Source organism: Ciconia boyciana, chromosome 9 (genome assembly GCF_034638445.1).
Source record: "Ciconia boyciana chromosome 9, ASM3463844v1, whole genome shotgun sequence".
In the NCBI taxonomy this organism is placed as follows: domain Eukaryota; kingdom Metazoa; phylum Chordata; class Aves; order Ciconiiformes; family Ciconiidae; genus Ciconia; species Ciconia boyciana.
The window spans coordinates 27986650-28009961 of NC_132942.1; the positions used below are offsets into that span (position 1 = coordinate 27986650).

The 23312-nt window shown below is 38.8% G+C and overlaps 1 protein-coding gene across 8 annotated transcripts in view; it reads right to left on the minus strand.

Annotated features, from left to right (window-relative positions):
* Nucleotides 1-8775: 8775 nt before the first annotated feature.
* Nucleotides 8776-23312, minus strand: part of FTO (FTO alpha-ketoglutarate dependent dioxygenase) — a 267160-nt gene continuing 252623 nt past the window's right edge. For 7 of the 8 annotated variants that reach the window (XM_072871905.1, XM_072871901.1, XM_072871903.1 and 4 more), the window contains one exon: nucleotides 15432-15631. In XM_072871905.1, the coding sequence (XP_072728006.1) occupies nucleotides 15481-15631 (151 nt within the window). In that variant the 3' untranslated portion in view covers nucleotides 15432-15480. Of the gene's footprint in view, nucleotides 11326-15431; nucleotides 15632-23312 lie in introns of those variants that run through there. The other variant, XM_072871902.1, reaches the window with a different exon arrangement.

Sequence of the window (23312 nt, forward strand, 5' to 3'; positions counted from 1 at the left end):
TCTTCAAAAACACTTTTGTGATCTATCTAGGCTTCAATGTCTGGGAGAAAGTCAAGAGACTTGGATGACTAAAGATGACTTTCCTCGGCCAAATTTAGCTACCTGAAAGATAGACAAGCAAGTTACCTTAGCTCTCCCTAGAGTCAATGGGAAGAGATAGGCTTCTTCACAGACAGTTCATCCTAACCTGAAATGAATATCAAAAACAGGTGGAATGATTAACCCTCTGGAGCTGCTTCTTGCTTTTCATTTGTTATGAAGGCCACCCCACCTTAGAATATGGACCTAATTGTCAAAAGATCTTTACTTAGATAAGATGAATGCACACTTTTCCCATGGTTCTAAAACTATGGCAACCTTGTATGTAAAAAAGAAACAGATAAAAATATCTGAGGGGAATTCATAAATATCTGCACACAATTACGCTATTTTAAAAACAAACGTATCGTATCCTTCTGCTGAAGATGGGGAAATTATACTTAAGAGTGAACATGAAAAATAGTTTTGTCTCTCACAAAGGAAAGAGCACAGGCTACCTCTCTTCACCTGCAGAACTTCCTTTAAAGTAGTTACACCTAGGTGAGAAGACAGTACTTAGTTTCTATTCATAATAAGAAACACAAAAGTATATTTAAACTATGCCAAATCCTTCCAATGAGGGGTCCAATTGCACATATGCTGCATCTTTTTAACCACTGATCCCATCCTATCACCCATCAGCTTGTATTACATTTATTTTTGTTCAAGCTACCATGCTAAAGCTACACGCACACCCAGTATTACCACCTCTAAATGCTATTAATGGGGCAGGCTGCAACAATGGAGATTGTAGTTTTGTAACTAATATATGTTTTTAATTGGGATCTCTGTATTTGCCACCTAGTGTTTGAGTTTGCAGAGTGCACTTCTATTCCATTCAGCTGTAAACAAAGTCCAGATATTTGCTTCTTACATGAAGGTTCCTAAAACAAGGTTCATAAAACAAGGTTCCTACAGAATCACTGATTTCCAGGACTTGAGACTTTAAGTAAAATACCAAATATTGCATGGCTTCAAACTGACAATAGGACACTAATATGACTTGATCACAGTGTTACTGCAAATCAAACCCCTATCTTTTGATACTTTCCTTGTTCTTGGATTTAGAAAATCTACACAGAATGGCCTTAATACAGACTGCCCATGTCACAGATCTGCTAGAGCCTTAGTCCCTGCCTGGGCCACTAACAGGAACTGAAATGCACATCATAGATTAAATACATTCTTTCATCTGTAAGAGCAGACCTGCTCTTCTCTCCCCACCTTTAAAGCAGTTTCACTTGTCTGTAGATAAACAAAGACAGCAAGGGGTATTGGCAGTAGTACAGGTTTTAAAGGGATGGGTTCAGGAAGGGGTTGGTTCATGTGTGCAGAGGCTACAAGCAGGACAGCAGCTCCGCTGGACAGGCACAGCATAGTCCTTGCTGACATGCACTTGCAGCAGCAGAAGGCATTCAGTCAACAATACCTTGGCCACTTAGGTAACAAAACCACACCAAAAACAGAGTCTAAAGGGATTTTTTTTTTTCTTTTAAAAGAATTGGTTGGCCCCCTCCTACTTCCTCCAGAGTATGGTCACCACTTGCTGTCAGCAGGGCAAGAGCATTAGCATTGCTCAAGAACAGACGTACTGTGATATGCTCGCATACAGTGTCTTTGTAGTATCAGATTTTTCTGGATTTACTCAGTTGTACACTCATGTTCTGAAGAAGACTACTTACCACTCCCATGAAAACATGGGTCTTGCAGTGTGGAAAAACTCTCCATTGACTCTGGCAGTGGCATACCACGGTATGTCTCCGGTTTAATTTTGCTGTTTGATCTGGTTTATATTGTAAGAACATTACTCCCTATGACCCTCTATTTATTTATTTTTAAACTAAATATATTAGGTGGATTACTGTTTCATCATCTGCTCTTACTGCCCCTTTCCAGGAAGCCCCACTACAGTAAACAGTGGGTATTTCAGTGGGACCTTATTCATCCTATATGCCAACAACAGCTCTCTGAACGGCTCTTGCTACCTGTCGGATTGTGAAGGCATTAAAATCCTAATTTTTCTGTTGCATGGCACTTTAAAGATAAAACCCTTTTATTACAGCTTGGTTCAAACCCTCGGCTTGCACCAGCGTTGCTCAGCAGAGCATTTGGTTTTCTCTTTACATCATATTTTAGCGGATGTTGTGTTTTATATGATAAAATGATAAATGGCCTGACTTAAATGACCGGAGGGTATCTACTTTCCTGCTACTCTATTTAAAAGGTTTCTGTGAACATTTTACAGACCTTATTTTGTGACTGTGGCTGTCTAATAGCAAAGGAAACAATAGCCTCTGATGTCCACAAAGGCAGGGCATACCACACAGGTGCCATGTTTTACAACACCACTATATCTTGTCATTCAGAAGTGCTCCCTGAACAAATTGCCTGTCATATTTAAAGATAAAATCTGACAGTGCCAGAGCTGACAAGTAGTCCTCAACCCTGACATACAACACAGAGCTGAATTTTGCTAGATTCACTGTAGATGGATTTGTCTTTAGAGATTCACAGCAAAGCCAACTGCTGGCAGAGCAGCAAAATTATTTCAAAACATTGCTAAGTGTCAGACTTTATTAAATGGTTGCTTTAAAAGAAAGGAAAAAAAAGCGTCTGTTAGCTTTAGAAAAGAACTGTACAGAAATGTTTTTACATATTTTACTTCTCCGTAAAATAACAATGTACAGTGTTTCTAAATAATAGAAAATACTGCAGTACATTTCAGGAAATGTATTTTCATTACTCCTTAACACTGGGATATATTTACACTACAGGAGCCTGTATTCTTTTATCTTTTACCCCGTGAGGCTCTGAAAGGTATGTACAGTAAACAAGAATTAAGAAGGAATGACGTGGCCGTTTCAGTAATCACTGTACACTGCTCAGGTGGTTACTGGGGAAAGTCGGAGGGTTGCCTTGGGTAAGTAAATGCTATTGCTTCAGCACTATTTACCCCCAGCAATACTGAAGGGAATAGAGGATTTACGTTATAGAACTACTAAACACAAACAGCAGAGGCAATGGCAGACTGGCAGAGGCAGGGCAGGTACTCTACAGGTATGTTAAAATCCCAGCCTGCAACTGTTTTCAAATCAGCCCCCTTTTGCTTTGTTTTGGGGTTTGGAGGGGGTAAAGAGCCACATACACATTCATCTGCTTATGCAGGTCTTTGTAACCTTTTTACGCCCATGTTAGATCCCTGTACATTTAACTCCTTCCTTGGCTACAGAATGCAAACTTTTGCGTGTGTAATTGGAGAGACTTTTCTCTTCCTGTTCGTTAGCCATTAATAAGGAGCTACATGTTTGCTCTCAAAGAGGAAAAAGCGCCCTAAAACATTATCTCCAGTTCAACATGCCACGTTGTGTCAAATCATTTCACAAAGACAGCCCTGACGTCGAGATGTCTTTTCATGTCTATTCCCGAGGTAAAGGCAACATGCCAGCAACAACGCCCCGAGCACTGCTGCCCGTCTGCCTGCCCAGCAGCCTCTGCCACCGCACCCACTGCTCTGCTGCTGCCGTAACCGCGCGCTGTGCTTTAGGTTAAGTAAACACTCAACCAGGGGGAAAACAGGAGAGGACACTGATATAGCTGAAGCCAGTAGGTATTACGCAGAGTATGTTTAGAGGCAAGTCAGACTGCAGGACGTGAGTGGAGGAGAGAGGTGAGTCTCATCAGCAATCTCAAGACACAGCTGTCATGGTAAGCACAAACAGCACACAGCTGAGTTACGTGTCTTCAAGGAAAGGGTCCCTCACCATATAGCAGAGGCCAGCAGTGAGTGCAAGTACCTATGAAAAAACAGGGAGTGAGACAAAGAGGGTAAAAGGGAGGACTGTGCCATCTCCCACACTGGGTGACAGCAGGAAGGTGAGAGTGACAGGGCTGCAGCCACGTCTCTGAAGCGTCTGTGAGGCCACCATGCAACTTGATCTTTTGACAAACTAGTGCTAACGTAGGAGTCTGGGCCAGGAGTATTAATGCAAGTCTCCTGGGTACCCAAAATGGATGACTGATGTCAGTTAAGCTAGGAGCAATGACTGGAGACCCTACTGTTACATCTTACATGGAAAACTGGCGTGTGCAGGAGGCTGTGGGATTACAAAGCTGAGAACTAAGTGGTCAGAGACAGGTGAGTTCTCAGCTACTGCCCACATCTCCAATTTATATTTCAGCCACTGACCTGCCATGGAAATCAGGCTTTGAATTGAAGAACAATGGGTGAAAATTCCAGGATGCCTTGGACTTTCTGGGAATCAGTAACCTCAGAGCGGCAAGCAATCCAACCCTGCTTTTGTTCAGATACACATAGGCTCAGTGGTGGCTCTGAAGCTCTCTACCTGGTGGGATCTCCCTTCCCTGCCACTGAGGGCTACTGCCCAGGAACGGTGTTCTCCCTGTGCTGGTGAGTTGTGAGGCAGCTTTCCTGCTACCATGTGCACAGTCCATGCAACAGCACAGGGGGAAATAATACCTATGAGTATGACAGTGATAAAGTTCAGGTGGAGATGGAGCCCACCGTCTCCACTATAACCACCTGTGCCCAGCCCTACCCCAGCCCCCTGGCTGAGACTTATGCCATGGGACATGCTAAGCCTCAGCAAAGGACTGCTCAAGTGTCAATTCTAGTTGCAGTCCTCACTTGATTTTGGAAGCCCCTTCTGAGCACCTTTTACTGTACATCTCGGCTGCCTCCCTGAACTTTAACCCCTACGTTGGCTCTTGTGTTTTTCACCTGCTGGATAAAAATATCTGTTGCCATCAGCAGCTGCACTTAGCACAAGAAGAAAATAACTCAGACTTTACCAAGGTGACCCACACAGGGACACTTCTCACTGTCTCCAACAGAAAAGCCACTTAAGAGAGCTTCATTTTCTCTCTCTCAGACCTTTTCTGTAGCATGGACCTATCTACTAGTCACTATACTAAAAAAGCTCCCTGAGTACTCCATCATCCTGTTTCCTACAAAGCATGACTTTGCCTAAGGAATAGTGTTAGTAAAAGCTGTAATTGTCATTCTCCTGGGCTGCAGCAAATCTTATTTAAGGATGGATCTCCTCTCAATTTCTCTTAGAGGCACTTTACCCAAGAGAGAACCAATCCATTATTGGAAGAAGATGTTCTGACCCCATTAGCTGGGCAGATGTGTGCTTGAACTACAGACCTCTGAGCGTCCTCAATCCAAGATGAGCTAGCTCAGGCTACCGTGTCTAGAAGGGATGCATCCTCAGAGATGCCTTTGCATGCCGCTCTGTACCATATGGGCAAGTGCCAAATGCACTTTGCAATGGGCACCTTAGAGATCAGTATGCCCAAAAGATGATTGAAATGAGTGAACATAAGGGTATGCAGATAAATAAAAAATCCTGAGAAGTGTTACTTTGGACATAAGCTTTGTTTAAAAATCAGCACTGGAAAGAAATTCTGCATGATTTATAATTCTCATATTGGCATGTACTAAAAATTAGTGTGTAATATGGAATTTTTTTAAAAGAGTGCTCTGTTCCCAGCTTGCTTCATGCATGTTTGATTCTGGCCCTCTGAGAATACCAGAAGCTGCATAATACAAGCGTCTGTAACCTTTAAAAGTGGAAATGTCATAACTTAGTCTTAGTTAGTTAATTGTGGCCCTGACTCTAATGAAAGTGCTGTTGCCCAACAAGCTTTGCACTACATTGATTTTTCTTCTATCATCTGGGAGTTCTGGTAAAAGAACAATAGATCTAATAATATCAGCAAAGCAAAGAAAGTAAGGAACAGTAAGCTCTTCAAAATAAGTAGGTCAAGCCACAATCAATTTCCAGATTTGAAATTATGTTTTTAAAATGTATGTTTAATACAAGACCTTGTTCTATGTCTATCAAGTCAAAGCTTGTATGGTTTAAAGTTCCTGAACGACTGCTTTATCGGGTAGCCCAGAGTTAGGCCCCAGAGGTTAAGCAATAAAAGAGAAACAAAAATAACTTAACAATTTCTGCAGCTAGTTGAACCCAGCAACAGCTCCTTAAACAGCTTTTACATTCCTACAGTTTGGAATGCCATAAAGCCACAAGATACATTGAAAAGCTATGAATTTGCTAAGTAGGATTTCACTTCCTCTTGTTTTTAGAGGTCATTAAATTTATTAGATGTTAGTCAAATCCTTGTAAACAGAAAATATGAAGTCTTATAAAAGAGTGCTCTTTATTTTCACCCTAATAATTAAGATGCAACTAGGAACAGGATAATAACAGAAGCCTAATTTATGAAGTGCCGTCAGTTCCAAAATCTTAGTGATACTTATGCAACAAGTTTCACACATACCTGCTGAAATATAATTGTGCAAAGAGGATATCAGATAGATTAGACAAAAACTTGCATGTATGCTATCTTTAGTAGATAAGATGATTCAGTTACAAACTCTAAAATCGTACTCTTTACTCACTGAAAAAGCAAGCATCCAGAGTGATACAAACTTTCTTTACTTCTTTTTACCTATTTACAAACTCAGTGTGGTTCTTCTGTTTTGAGATGATGGTTCTTTAATTTGAACGATCTTGGAATAAAAACTCCAGCACTTTAGAAAATGTTTAGTAAAAACCACTTCTAGTTATGACTGTATGACTGCAAAATAAAGAAACTCTGGCTGGCAGATAAATTGTACACCTGCAACTCCAGCAATATAACTTGAGACCTTTTAGTTCAGAAACGAAGTCCTATCACCAAAAGGAAAGGAGAATATCTTTTAGCTATAGCAGGGTGTATAACCTTTGTGAAACTCCTATTTGTGGTAACAGAGTGCTAGAGTCTTTATGAGGAAAGAACAACTACAAGTCCCTCTCCTCAAAGAGAATTTAGGTTCTCGTGACAGATTTTCTATAGAAAGGATGGAATTAGGGTAAAATTCAAAATTCAACAAGCAATGCATCCTGATTAGTCTCTACCTCATTTAAGACAAGCTGCTCTTGAGTGCAGAGACTGGAAGAGTGCCATAACTCCCCCAGAAGATGCCTACTCTCGAGTAAAGAGGAGTGAAGTCTCCTTGTGCCTGTATCCCTCCAGAAAAGGCCCCCTGATGGTTGCATCTTTTTTCTGAAAGGTCACTACTGCCATGTGTTTTAACCATTTTTATGAAAAGTTAAGGAACAGGAAAATCTAGGGAATCTTTGGCTCTGACAGAACCAGAAGAAACCAAACAGCTTAAGGTACTCTAGATCCCAGGGATGCTCATCTTGGTCTTTCTAGATACATGTAATATATGTTACAATGAATTGTAAGAAATGTTTCAGAATAATACTGGTTTTGCACACAGGTCTCCATCCAGTTGGCTGTATACTGACTTCTGGTTAAATCAATTAAACTTTTTCTAAAGCCAAGGAAAGAATGTTCTAGGCTAAGAATTCAAATTTCTTACCTCTTGGATGCCTTGCTGACTCTAAGCTGGAGTATCTGTGAATAATGCTGTCAACTCTTTTTGGCTTGGAGACTCCTTTCCATCCTGGCAGGGAATGACCTGGCCTCTGTTATTCACACTTTCATCACCTCTTGGCTGGAATCTAGTAATGCAGAGTAACTTGGGCACACAGCCTTTGGCATTAAGGGAACTCCAAGTAATACAGAACACTGCAGTGCATCTCAGCCACATGGGCATGTGCACATGAAATCATTCTGCTGTACCCTACAATGGCACTCTTCAGAGTATGAAAGGAAATTTGCCATATTGGTCCTTGCCTTGCTCTGTGACCCAAATCTGGGGTAGCTTGGACTTTAGGCTATCCACAGCCCTGAGATGGAGACGATTGATGATAACTGTTCCTTTGACACAGTAGAACCCTCCACAAACTCTGCTGTGAGTGGGAGATAAAACTGTGAAATGAAGGTCCCTAGAAACAACGGACATCACAAACGTGACCACCTTTTACTCTTTGTGCAAGACACATTTTTTTGATACTGCCTTGTTTAACATAACTACATATGTTTTAAATTGCAAACTCTACTGCAACAAACATAGAACAGTTAGACACTCAGGTTGATGCAGTGCTATCAGACACTGAGTTCCTACCACTCACATAATGTAAGAGTTGTGTCAAATATGGGAAGTGTGAGGTTGCACAGCCAGAAGAATATCTTCTAAACCTAGTAGTAGAGCCATACATTTTTGCTGAAGGAAACACTGTTACAGGGGGTAGAAGTCAGTCATGTCCATTTACGGTATGAGTTTTACCAAAGTAACAGAAATTAATCTGCCTTCCTTACTAGAAGATACGCAATATAACCAGAATTTAATTCTATTAACTTAAAGAATAACAACAAATTCCCCATTATCTCCATTATCTCTTTTATCTACTTACCATTATTAAATTGTCAGCATAAGCAGATGAGGATGCCACCTAACTTGGACTTGCAATACAGTTCAGGTAGAGAGAGATGCCCCACTGAAGAGTAGATTCAGAGCACCTTTGAGTTTGCTGCTTTGAAGAAGCTCACTTCTCACTATTCAGCATAAAGGAAGCTTACAGAAATTAATTTTCTTGTGTAGGCACCTGAAGTTAGATGGTGTGAAAAATACAATCCTCTTCTTCCAGTCACTGCAGTTATTACACAAGGTATTAAAGACAAGACCTAACACTTTCTGGAGGACAAATGATAGACAAACAGATTCTTTAAGTGATTTATTTTATAAATGTCAGTAAATTAGCAAATACATAACACAAACTTAAATATCACTGTACATCTCGTGGTGTTATATAAACAGTCCTTAATAAAAACTACATGTAGCAGTACCACATAAGCAAGGAGCAAAAATACCCTAATAAATTGGTTTGAAAATAAATGTACTTGAGAGAATGCTATCTGATACATAGTTTTAAAGTTTTCTCACTTTAAAGTCACGTCAGCCTAAAAAAGAACATGACTTCTTCCTTTTTATATAACATTACTGTGTAATACTGAGAAAAAAGGGAAAGAAAAGGCATTGGTGGATAGAAGAGAAAGAACAGCAATGAAAGAATTGTGGAATGCTTTGATAATGTTTGGGTAATAAATTATTAGGATGTTCATCAAAATAACTAGAAAAGTAGTGCTCTCAGTAAAGTACTACCAGACTACCAAATAGGTACCAGACAAAAAGTGCTAACAGGTGCATAACCAGCATTCCAGTTTGTTCCAGTAATGCATCTTCACCTTGATAAATAGCACCCAAATACCGCCAGGGTATTTTCTTAAGAGTTTCCTAGTAGAGCAGTTATACCACCTTGCGGGGCTGTCCAGTGAACATATCTAAAATATAGCTATAAAAGTGTAGAATGTATTGTATTATATTGTACATATACTGCATATCTGCATATTCTCCATGGAATAATTTAATAGTTCCAATAAAATTTACCTTTCCCATTGAGAGCTCAGGGACTTGGAATGAAACTAAAAGATTCACCGGCAAGTTTAATCAAACATTAGGAGGCCTAAAAGATCTCTATTCCATGAGATGTATTATTGTATGTTATGCAATTAAATAATACATTAAATATGATATGAAGAGGACAGATTCCAGCTCCACTTTCAGATATATCTTTGGAGGAAAAATATTCTAGGAGAGCATCTTTAATCTGTAAACTGAGCTGATTAACTGGAAGCAATCGAGACATGCCAGCGATGGAAGGTTAGGTATGCTCAGTTCCTGTGTTAGCAGTCAGAACACAGCTGCACTTTTGACCTCTGCCTCAGTTTCTCTGTGTAAAGCATCCTGAGATCTCAAGATAAAAAACTACTTTGAAATATTACTACAATTAGATGTTAAATTTTTCAGTGAAGCTTTTGAGCAGAGGACCTTGGAAAATGTCTTCCCAGACCATATATGTTACACTTTGATGGATACAATGAAATAGCAAAAAACAGAAGAAAAGCTTCTGAGGATATACAGGTGATTTCACTGCATTTGTTTTTTCCTTTTTTTATGTAGACATTCATCTTCGACAAGAAACCAAGCTTCTCAGGACATGCTGGATAGCAAAAAGCCCTAGTCATACATGCTTAGTTTCAAAGTTATGTTACTACTCAGAGAGAGAAATAAATGTATACTATATTAAAAACAATCATCACAGCCCTTTAAATGATTGGATAGTTTAGCTTTGAATGCAATTCAACCTAATAGAGGCTTTAATGGCTTTTGACAGATTGTTCCACTGATCAAGGGACATGTATGAAAATAACTGCCTACCAAGCCCTGATTTGATTTTAAGAAAAGAAAACTGAAGGTTAATGGTAAACAGAAGTTGATTGTTCACATTTTCACTGAAATAACTCTATCTGACCTGTTCTTAGAAGCAGTGAAATAAAGGATAATGGGAATGCTATACACCTGACTTTTTACTTTAGCCTCTAATCAAGAGGACTAATCAGACCAAGATGTGTTGGCATGAAAGCAAGTATTTGACGATACGGAGGGGGAGGAGAACAACTTTTGTGACCAAATTCTGATTCATCATGTGAATTATGAATGCAGTCTCCAAAGCAACAAGAAGATAAACCATAGTTTTCATGTCATGTGTGAAGTGCTCACACCCAAACATCAGCATTTGAATGTGATAATTTTATCAGTTATTTGTTGGCTTTTATTTGTCATGTTCATTCAGCCAATTCTGCAGCCTCACTAAGTACAGTCTTTTTGCAGTTGTACAAGTTATCTTCTCTTGTTCAATGAATGCCCCCAGGCTCAGGTGAAGGGGACAGATGAATGTAAATTAAGATGCAAGCCCAGCCACGCTGAAAGTGATGAGTCTTAGTTTGGACTGGAGAGAGCGGTGAACAGTGGTTCTATTCAGGATTGCCTCTGCCCTTACAGGTGGGGTGAGGTGACAGCCAGAAGCAGGCAGGTTGGGAGTCCTCAGAAACATTGAATGTTGGTGGTTTTGCTTGAGTCTTTCATCACTACCTAACAGCTCCCACCCTCTAATGCTACATTAGTGTAGGGCTGAGCTTTTCACTCTGCTGTGGGGAGTGCGGTGGTTGTCTTTTTTTGGATGAGGAACCTCACTGTGAACAGCATTCTGTTTGTTTGTCTGACCCTTCCCCATAGCAGCTCACCATCCTGATGGGATAGTTCAGAAGATGAGCTGCAGCAACTTGAATCTCAAATGGGAAACAGATGTTGAGTGGAGGTACTCAGTCCATGGAGGTGTAGCAGGACAGGTGGAGGCTGAAGCTGGGAATCAGGGTTTCTCATGCCTGTTGCTACAGTGGCACAACAACTCTTCCCAACTCTGTAACCTTGGTGCAAGAAGACAGTGGTCAGCTCCTAGAAAAAAGCTGAGGACCAGCTGTCGGGGGCATGAGGCGGGTTAAGGAGTCAACATTAACTTTGCATCAGGTGGTAACAATTAAGGGAGAGATCCTGACCTGCACTGTACAAGTTACTGCTCAATGACTCCCATATGAGTTCAGTTAATAAAGTTGTGGCCTTGAGAAAGCACATCCCTTGCATCTCATGTGCAACTCATCTCATCTGTCTTCCCGTCCTCTCATCCCAGCTTAGACATCAGCTCCTGGGCTAGTTTAATCTCTGTTACATTAGCCCAAATTCCACTGCATGACACAGGACTAATGGAACGGCATTACAATAACTGAGAAAGGAGCAATGCCCACTCTTAACACACTACAATATTTTAGCCATCTTTCATAATAGATTTTAGTATTCTTTTCATTTCTTTTTTTCCTGTTATGGCACTGGAATCCCTGAATCTGTCCCACAGCATTAAGAAGTCCAGCATGATTTTGAAGTGCATCTTGCATCATTACCAGTGAAACTAAAACTATAGCTGGACGATAAGAAGACAACTGATTTGGATATTTATTATGCTGCATGTTACCCATCCTGGACAGTTTCCAGTCGGTGATTACTCATGGCATTCTTACTTACACTTTAGATAATCAGAATCTGCTGTAAAGCTCAGAGCATAAGCTTTTAAAGATACCTTTTAAATCTACTGTATTGAGATTAATATTTTTTATTTACATAACCTTTTAACAAGAAGAAAGGACCTACTGGATAAAATATTTTCATATACGGAGATATGAATAAAGCATTATAAAAGCATTTCTAATTACACTGCATAACACAGCAGTTTTCTATCAAATACTTAAAAACAGCCTTTACCTTTCATCCCCCAAATTAGAGAAACAATAAAAGTTTTTAATTTTCTGCCAACATTTTCTTTCTATCAGTGTAAAACCAACTCTGTATCAGATTTTTTAAAGAAAGCCCTTGCCTCGAGCATTTCATTTGTATTGGTTCCATGTTTAGTCAGTAGCTTTTGTAAAACTGATGAATATTGTCTAAAGGCAAGTGCAGACAGGCAAACAGATCTGTATCTTCTGTAATCCATTTAGCCTGACGCACACATTCAAGTGAACTATTTTACCTTAATTCTTTCATGGCTGATGAAAAGTAAATGTAAGCAAAGTTGTGAACTTCACCATTTAAAAAGAATCACTGAATCTAATGTTAGAAGCTAATTTATGCTCTCACGTCTTCCCTGAAAAAAGCTGACCTTGGTCCTCCTGCCTCTAGAGCATCCAGACTTGGCAAGCAGTTCCTATACACAGAACATCCATTAGAGCCTGTGTCTTTCTGCTCTTCCAAAATGGAAATGGGTTATCTAATGCTGGATTGCTAAAGTATCATTGCAACATGAGCTAAATTATAACTATTTGAATAAAATAAAGAAAACTTTGAAGTATTTGTCTGTTTCTAGTACATAATCCAAACACAGCAATAATTTACAGTTGATCTCTCAATTTTTTAATAGATATTTACCTTTAACCATGTTCACCTCTTGGGGTACCCTTTGGCATTACTACATGCTTCAAACAGTTCCATCAACCTTATTCACGTCTTTGCTATCAACTCCTGTGGGCTTTGCAGATATGAAATCTTATACTTCTGTATTTCAACTGAACTCAATCAAGTTACTGATTCAGGTTATGTGACACTGGAATGCAACACAGAGCATTAATCCTCTTTAACCACTTGATTATTGGTATTTCGCCACTGAATCTTAGGTCTTATCCATTCCAAGGTGTTAATTTGTCTATGTCGTTGCCATCCATGGCTTAAATGAGTGCTATCTGACTGCACTGAGGCTAGTACTAGTTCAGCTAATTCACTAGCTTAAATCTTCAGCACAGACAAGACCTAGAATCATGTATTTTTAAAAAATTATATTATTGCTGCCAGCAGTCTCCTAATACAAGAAAAAAATCAGTGTTTTTTTTGCACTACTGCTGGAAATAATTATTTGCCAATCATTTTTTAACAGCTATGCCTCCACTTCAGCTACAAACTACAACACTGATGTGCCTTCTCTACCCTTTATGGCTGTCAGATTCATTTCAATACTGTGATCCCCATGGTTTCTAGCAGCGCTTAATTAAACACAAAATAATCATAAAGTAACAGCATAAACAAACAATCCATCCCCTTAAACGCTGTGTTAACAGTGTTACATCATTAGCTTGTTTGAATTCATCTCGCTCATTTTCAAAGTAATATCTGTTTCTGTGAGAACTGCCTTTTCAAAAGCAGAATTCCCACATCTTCAGCTAGCTTTTCTCTAAGTGATCTCCAAAGTAAACAGTATTTAGTGTGGCATTAATCCAAATATATGCTATTTGCCCACTGGTAAAGCCAACTTTAGCTAGTGCAGGAAAGAAAAAGCTATGCCCATAACATAGTATTTCAAAATGTTAAGAAATCTGTGGCACAAGAGACAATAGATAAATGTATGGATCAAGTTTATAATATAATCAAACCTACTTTAAATATCAATTTATTCTTCAGAGAGAATTCTACATTCTACAGGGTGGCTAACAGTTTTCACAGAAGTCCAGGACTACAATGAAAATGCTTGATGCAGGTCTTCATACTTTTGCTGGCATAGCTACGTCAAAGGTGTTAAGAAGTACAATCTCTACTTGATATGATTGTCCTGGCAAAAGCTGGTAGGTGTGGACACAGTTTTATACCACTAAAACTGAATTTTTGCTGGCACAGCTTCTTTAGCTCCAGGGAGGTCTGGCATATGTTATACTGTCAAAAGTACAATTTTCAGCAGTGCAAGCCTCATCCACACAAAGAGTGCTTTGCCAATACAGTATACTGGTATGCTCTGGGTAAGCCTGGCCTCAACAGTGATTTTAAACAGAAGATTAACACAGGAGGCGTATTCATTTCTTGGTGGCAACGTCAAGCTCTGAGTCCTACTGGTTTCTTTTGGAGTGGTAATACAGACTGAGTGCTGTTTCACCATAATATGATTTTCTTCTGCTTTTTATGGCAAAGGAAAAGGCGTACACCAGCTCAAGTTAAAATAGCAACTTAACCAAATGAAAAATCTCTCTCTCATTCAGGAGTGCCCGGTATTGTCCAACATAGAATTGTTCCTTTTATAGCATGTTATTACAAAACAGATCACAAACAGCTTAATTTCTCATAGTCTTCTGGTTTTGTTCTCATAGATCTCACTAGATCAACACAGATGCTGCAGTGCCTGGTATCACACAACCTAAATCTAATCTGTCAGGGGACCTGACACCCCAAATGAAAATCCTTACTTAGGTCCATCAGCTCTTTAGACAATGCACTAGGAAACCTGGCCTCGGAATAGGATTCACAACATGCAGAAACAAAGCAATGGTTAGGAACCAAATTCTGAGTTCCAGGGAGTCCAGGAGGTATAGATTCACATTGGAAACCTCTCCCAGTACTACTCAATTGCCATGATGAAAAACAGCAAGAAAGTCTTGGGATCTATGTCAGGATGCTCCTCCAGAGTTCCTCATCTGAAAAAATGTCCTGAAACAAGGAGCCATCGCATAAAGGACTTTCTCCACCATCTCCTGTACCTCTGTCTATTTTAGTGGATGAAGAAGTCACCATATTGTGTGCACAGCTCTATCCTGGAGATATCCAGCAGGCTCACCCCAAGCTGGCCTCTCATTAGGATGCCCAGATCATGCAGCAGCTTTGTCGCAGGTGTGAGCTACACCTTATGTTGCTCAAACCTGCCAAGCCTGAGGCAGTTCTAGGCACTCATAGAAGCTGAAATTTAGGCATCAAGGGAACTTGCAGAAACACAGATATCCATGGGCTGTAGGGTCAATGGGAATTAGAGTGGAGGAGGAAAGAACTGAGGCTGGTGTTCTGGACTTCAGGTCTTAAAAGCTACCTGTTTCTGTAGATTTGGAGCCCGGTCTTTTTCATTACGAGACCGTAACTAAGGTACTGTGTGAAGACGAGTAAAATCTGCATTGACACATAAAATAACACACGATCAAGGAATCATAAAGCTGAAAATATTTATGTTAAACTAAAAGGCTTCTCTCCAAATGATGAACATCTATAATTCTAGGCTGGAAGGTCACCTGTTATTCTCCCCACTGAACAAGATTTTGTAGATTAGCAATTATTTCTTCAAGATCATATGGCAGAGGCATATTACATTCATCATCTGTCCAGAAAGGATGGCATTCTGGTTTTTGGTCTTCTGGCAAGCTCTCTGCTGCTTCTGACTGGCATCTGAAAAGAAAGGTAAGAAGATGAGCTACTTAAGTAAAACTGTATCAAGAAACTGAATACTCAGTGAGGATACATTTGCGCATTAATTTAAAGAGAAAGATTATAATAAAAATGAAATACCACATCTTCTGACCAAATGGATTGTTCATTTACAGTGAAGTTGATTCCTGTTGTAGGCTTTGTATTTTCCATAGGGATTTCTCAAAAAGCCAATCACAGAGAAAACTCAGTTAGTGTACCTTTATATGGTGAATTATTTTTTCATTATCTCAGCTGTTACTTAAAGTATGTGATTAAACCATTATCAGATTTAAATGTTTGCTGGTTTCCAATGTATTACTAGATTATTGAGAAAGATTAAACTGAATTTACTGCATTAAGGTCAGGGGGGATAGATTAAACAATATTAAAGAAGCCAGACTAGCTTTGTAGATTCTGGAGATTTACAAGTGTATCAACCTGCTTAGCTCTGAAAAAGGCAATATAAAAAGAGAAAATTCTACAAAGATAAATGGAAATGGAGGTTAATAACAACTTCCAATGATGAATAGGTGGGCAAAACTTCAATAAAATTAAATTAAGAGGTTAGTGTATGTTAGTCCCCAGAGAAAATGTTTAAATTACAGTGTTTTTTATTAAATGGATTATTCATCAATACTAGTGAAGTCTAATTATAATATTCAGCTGAACTGCAGCCTGCAGAGGGAAGTTTTATAAGTGGCAACCATCACATCTCTTAAGATTAGGCTGTAATACAACATGCTGCATCAAAAAAATTGTCACAGTTCAAGGAGGATTTCTCCCCCTCTCTTTTCCCCTCCCCTCAAACAATTTGCATGTTGCTGATTAATTAGTTAATGTTTGCAATGGGGCAAGACAAAGAAAAATGCTAAGCATTACTATAATTTTGGTATATACTGCAGGTCTACGTAGTTCTTCAAAGAGATAAAAAGCAAATTGTAGAAATACACTTTTATCCCTTGTAAGATGTTTTCTAAAATTCATGTTCTATAAAGCACATAATTGTCGTAACAATTTTAAAGTTTTTTTAAACATATATGCGTCTTTCATCTCTGTAAAATGAACTCTAAAAATACTGACACCCACAACTTCCTTGTCTATACCATTGGCCTTCTGGAAGAGACTTTTTCCAAATGAAAGATGCCGCCTTCTCTTGGGAATTATTAATGGCAGTGTAATCCCCATGAGAAAACATACTTCAGCTTTACACCCATGTTGGTGTGTGGTTAATTGCCGCACCAGCATCCTGGGCACTCAATCCATCGTACATTACACTACAAGGACAGTATTAACACATAACATTCCAATATATCTTCAGCTCTCCACATCAGCCCCTGATAATAGCATCTGTTAACATGCACTAAGTACTATTATGTAGCACATCACTTCATAAATAATAAGATTAGCCGACCTCAGGGCCCTGGGAAGAGTAATGTGTTTAAATGTTCTCATTATTTATTTAAAACAAGAATTAAAGGAACAGAAGCTACTTGTGACAATCCTCTTAGCATAAATATTAAACTGTTTGCATTGATAAGCCGCACTGTACAGAATAACAGAGGATTTGTTTTGCTGGCTGCTTTATAATAGTGGTTAGAGCAAATGCAGTTTAGTGTATGAGTTCTGAGAGGTACTTAACTGATTGTGCCATCATGTTCTGAAGACATTTTCCAAATTATATAAAGGAACAGGAGAAAATTAATATGCAGGGGAAGCTGAAACTAATTACAGCATAACTCTATAAGGCTTTTAAAATCTTGCTTTATTTTCTGTCTTGGCACAAAATAATACGCTCAATTTGCTGGGTAGTATAAGATATTCCAGTTGAAGCATTTCAATCTAAAAGTGGGTAAATTAATCATGTAGAGATTATTGCAGATGACAAATCAAGAAGCTCAGCCGGTAAATACTGCAGGCATATTATGTGGTCTGCAAAAGTTAACTTGTAATAATAAACATTCTCTCTCTCACACATCTGCTATTAACAACAGAATTTTCATTGAGAGGAAAAACATACCAACTTTTAGGTTCTTCACCATTTCAGTGCCCTTTTTTTACCTTTAATTCCTCTTTTTTCCCTTGCTCTCTCACACAAATGCATTGACCAGCTTTTCCCTCACATTTGGGGTTTAGGCATCTGTGTTGCTGTAAATGTGGCAGCAGTCACAGTGATGCTATGACTGGACAACCCATGAGCAACTATTCTAGTTGCTACTTTCCCTTCTCTATTTTTCTTACCAGCAGAGCCATCTCTGAAAGGTCACCCCACAACTAAGCATGTGCATTAACTTTCAGGCAATCATGCACTTGGGAAGTTTTAGCCATATCATATTCCATGTGAGGGATTAGAGGAATGGAAGTGTGTCAGGTCCTTGGACTTCCTGTGCAAATCTGATGACAGAAATGCATCAGTGTACTGCAAAAGAATAAAAAAGGAGAAAGCAGTGCCATAATTCCAAGTTCTGCAATCCCATAGCTCCTTTGTCTTTCTGTCCAGGATTTCTATTGCTTTGCTTTGTATCACTAGCAAAACCAGCAGTGAACGTTACATTTTTACATTTTGTGAGTCACCTCTTTTGACCAAAATTATAATCCCTGTGCTGGATCTGCTGACATCAAAGTCAACTCAAGTTGCTCATATTTAAAGATACAGAGCTGGGTTCTAAGCAGTCATTGCTGCACCTGGCAATTCATTAAGCAATTCACCTGAATGGCATCCACAAGCTTGAATGCAGTCATCCAAATACTTGCTTTCTGACTTAGAGTTAGGGTGCAAGAACAGTCCTTTCCAGATGAGTATATTACTATTGATTTTAATACATTTCTGTAGGAGAAATTGTTCCTACAATGGTCTTTAATTTGTAGCAGAGTAACAGACCTGGAGATCCTGCAAAAGGACAGCAACATTTTTAACTGAATCAGAACAATCAAAGGCACTTAAATAATTGCACAGAATTATTTAAAATTCCTTTGTATGTGGGAAAAGATAGCTAACATAAGTTAGCAATGATAACTCAGGATAAACAGAAATTCTATCTTTTCACAGACACAAAAGAATTTATGAGGCTCCATGTGGCTCCAAAAGAATTTATGAGGCTCCACTGCAAACACTGAAGTACAGTGGTAGTGGGAAAGTACCAAAATTTATAATATTATAAGTTAATTAAAATATTATATCTCAATTAAAACCCATTCTTTCAGTTAATAAAGTCAAATCTCCAAAAGAGAGTAGCTCTAATCTGTGTATATTGTATGCACAAAATGTGCTAAGAGTGGAAATAACACATGCTCTGAGATGGAGAACAGATGCCAAATCAAGAGGCATCTTTCATACCTTATGAAAGGAGAACAGAAAAACTGCCATGATATATTTCAGAGCAATTTAGCTCCAACACCTTGATGATACATGTTCACCAACATACTATAGAAAGGATGATTTCTCTAAAGATGTGCGGAATGCACAAAACTCCATGGTCCCTACTTTCTTGCTAAAACAATCAAGACCTGTGCCAGTTTCAATTTACCATTGCGGTGCACATTGTCACTACCTCTCCCCTGTAAACTTCACAGATTTTTGATCCCCTTTTTGTTTATTTTTGCCAAATGGACTTTGCTCATTAATATTTACCAATAGCTGAATATTAATATAAGTTCAACTTAGTCATGACAAACATTTGTATGACTGTATGACTATTTGTATGACAATATATGATGCTGTCCCTTGGAAGGTGGTTAATATCACCATGGGCAGGTATACATTCACTGAGACAGACAGTTGCCTGGTCATGGTCCCCTGGGCTGCACTGACATTTTGATGATCAGGGTGTCAGCTACATTAGAGGACACTGATCGCGATGCTAAAATTAACCAAGCTAGCTAAAGTGTGTGTTAATTATGAGTATGCAAGCAGTCAATAAAAGGTTAATGCAAAAGTCAAAGGATAAATTTATTTCAGTATTGCATCACTCTACTGACTAAATGACTAACATTATGCTTTGTTTTTAATCGATATATTTTACAGTAATGTGTGAGCCATTGATTTGAAAAACAGTCTTCTTTCTAACAGTTAAGTTTTGCAACTATTAAGTATCAATAAACTTAAACCACTCTTTTTTTCAGAGCAGATACTTTTTTGTTCTGTTGTCAGGAACAGGAATTGCATATAAGCCAGGAGGCAGCCTTGGGTTCTGCTGATGAATGTGATTAATGCAAATAAGAATTATTACCTAGGAACTGGAATAAGGTACTGTGAATTAGGGTCCCTGGATTCTAGTGCATTGTTTGTCTGCTCCACAGAAGTGTAGTCAAATCAGATCAATAGGGGTCAATTTGTGGCTCAGACTGCACACGCATGTCAAGAGTGAGATTATATGAATAGTCCAGTTTCCTAGATGGTACTAATTTAGCTGCCTATGCCTGGCAGTTCAAAGACCAATGGAGATCACGTGGAAATTCATAAGGTAAGTCAAGGAACATGGGTCTGGCCATCTTCCCCATGTACTGATATGGTCAGAAAGGGAGGATGGGATATTTGCTCTGCATGTACGTAAGTACACGCTCACCCATACATGCTTACTCCAGCGTTCCTGAAATTATTATGTTTTATATGGGAGTTATTTCTTCCCTCCATTCAAGCTAGAATAGAGGTGTTACTGAGCTGTTATTCAGAACTTCAGAGTATCTTTTAAAACAACGGCCCAGGTAAAAACAGTGTTCAGATCACCCTACTAAGACAAATGCACTCATTAAACCCTTACTGACATTGGTTAAAAAGATATAACACTGCTAACATGGATGCTGTTCTAAGTAAGAGTCACAGCAGTAGCTTCTTTAGACAGCATCTTCCATTCTTAAGATTCACAATGACTTTGCAAATTTGGGTCTGATCAAGTATGGGTTATTATTGTTCCAACACAGAGCTCTGCTGTGTGAACACAAATCCTAATAGTAGCAGTACCTGGTACATATAGCTTTGCTTGCCAGTTTGGATTTTTTCATCCTTGTCCTTCAAACCTTTCCTCTGCCTGGAAATTATTATGCAAACTACGTGTAGTTACTCTAATCTCAGTGTTAGGATTATCCCATGTCATTTCAAGCTGACATTCTTAGTTGCCAGAGCATATACAAGAGAATACAGTGTGTTCTCAGCTATCTGAATTGTTATGCAAAGCACAGAGAAAATATGAGATTACATACATGAGAACAATTACTCAAATAAGTTAACCTTGATTTTTCTTTTTTCTCAATAGTGTATCTCATTGACAGGTATGACAAATTTACTTCTGCTGCTGAATACATCACAATTAAAACCTGATACCACTTGAGTCAAAGTTGAAACTTCCAGTGATTTCAACAAGGCCAAGATTTCAGTTCAAATGCTTTTCCAGAAACAATTCACAATAGACATGAGCTAGTAAGCATAATAATAAAAACCATCCAAAAGAAACTATGGAAGGAATGAAATAGGCTGAATATAGTTTCTCAAAGAGAAATTTAGCAAGGGATACTCAATTTAAAATTTTTTATCCATTTACAACGGTGGTTAAATTATTGGCATTGTAAGTCAGCTAATACAATGTTGAGTAATAAGATGTGATATTCTGTAACTTCAAAGTTGCCACAGAAAGAAAAAATATCTGTTTTATCAAACTGAATTCTCAGTAAAGCACAGAAAATCTCTAAAGTAAAAACTCAAATTGATGCTCAAAAAACCTCAAATACACATTCCCCTTCACCTTTGGACATGGATAGGATATTGGGATAAAGTCCCTAAAAAGGATTGGAAAAGTCACCCCTGTTATTTGAAGAACTGAACTTTCATTTATCTTCATGAAAAATTAAAAGGTGGAAGGGATAAATGTAATTCATGATAAAATGGAATGGGGGTGAGAAATCTGAAAAGCAGCTGCTTTCCAGTTGGGTGCCCATTCCAGCATTAGCAATTTCAGAAATTACAATATGCCTAATTTTAAGTTTTCTTCTATTCCAGGCACCTGTTTGGTCACAGTAGCTGGTAACCAGTGAAAATTTCCAACCACTGATTAAGGTTTAAGACCATCAGGTAGACTGCTGAGAACAATTTTATACCTAGATCTATTTGTCAGCATGCCCATTACATACCAGTGGTGATGAATGGGACACTTTGCCAGCTGACCAGCTAGAAGCTGCTGACCTCTGACATCAGTCACTGGAGGGGGGCACCTGAAGCCTGCATTGCTCCTACCTGGCCACGTGGAACAATACGGGGGTCCAATGGCAAGGGTGATTATATATGTCACATCTCAGGCAACCCTGCTAGAGCTTTAGCGTACCCAGAATCAAATTCCAGAGCACAGCACAAAGCTGAGACAACTGTAGAAATGTACAAAACAAAAGGTGCATGGTTTCACAGAGGTATAAGGTAGCTTTCCTTGCCATTCGGGAGAATGGACACTTTGTTCTCAGAGAACAATGGAAACAAACACAGGTGAAGAAATGGCAACTCTTCCATTGGGAGCAAAACGTGCAACAGCCATTATGTCACTGGTGCCCTCATCCTGCATGGACAGAGCTCCAGCCTGGACCAGCTCTATCAGAGGGAAACCATTCCTATGCTCTCCCGGGAGTACTTTTTCTGGAGACATAATCCAAGACATGAGATTTACATAGGGAGCTGGAGCTAAACTTGTTTATAGTTAAAAAATGTTGAAATCTTGACTTCTGGTTTGGCTTATTTTAGAGGAAATAACATATACAAAATCAGCATTTCAGCTGGAACTTCACCAAAATTGAAGGGTGTTTGGAAAATGGGGGCTAATTAATGCCCCATCATGACACAGGGTTAGGGTGGAATGTTTTCTGATCTCTTTGTTTCAACTCTGTAAAAGATAATCAAGCCAATAATTTACAAATCCTTCACTTGGTATTAACTTTCATAATTTGTACCCTAAACACTGTTTACTGAAAAAACAAAGGATGGAGAAAATATATTGAAATACAACAATATGAAAGATGTTTTCTTCATATGGCTGTAAATGCTTTGTCTTTATCACCAACAAAATTGTATTTTTTCATGCCAAAACTGGAATTTTGAAAGTTATTGAGTTCAATCTCAACCTTAAACCGAAGATCTTCTTAGCTTTTTAAATTAACCAATCATAAAGTTGTCAACCTTGGCAGAGAGTATTTCTTTCAGTTGTTCCATGCTTGTCCCTACTGTGACTCTGCACAACTAAAACCTTCCCAGGTTTACTCTGCCTTTTAAGAACAAAACAGCTTACATCAATATTTGACTTTGCAAACCAGATTTCAGAAGTACTGGTCCCAAATAGGCAGTGAAATGAAGTGGCCAGATGGAAAGAGAGCAGTGCTTCGTTCTTTTGAACATCTAATCCCCAGTGTATTCCCAAGGAGTCTGTCCCATTTACATTAAGTCACTGCTGATGTTCTTTCATGTGCTGTAACTAGAGTGTGCCCAGCCATAAGTAATGGCTGAGACCAGGACTGCATTTATAGAAGGGACAAAATGAGTTTGTTTCCAGGTAAGAAAACTGAAAAGAGAATGCCAGATTTAGGAAGGGATAGAGGCAGTATCAGTTAAATTTTAATCCAAGAAAAAAACATGTATCAGCTGCACAAATATGCAAGTACAAATACACATGATGGCATGTTAGAAGATCTT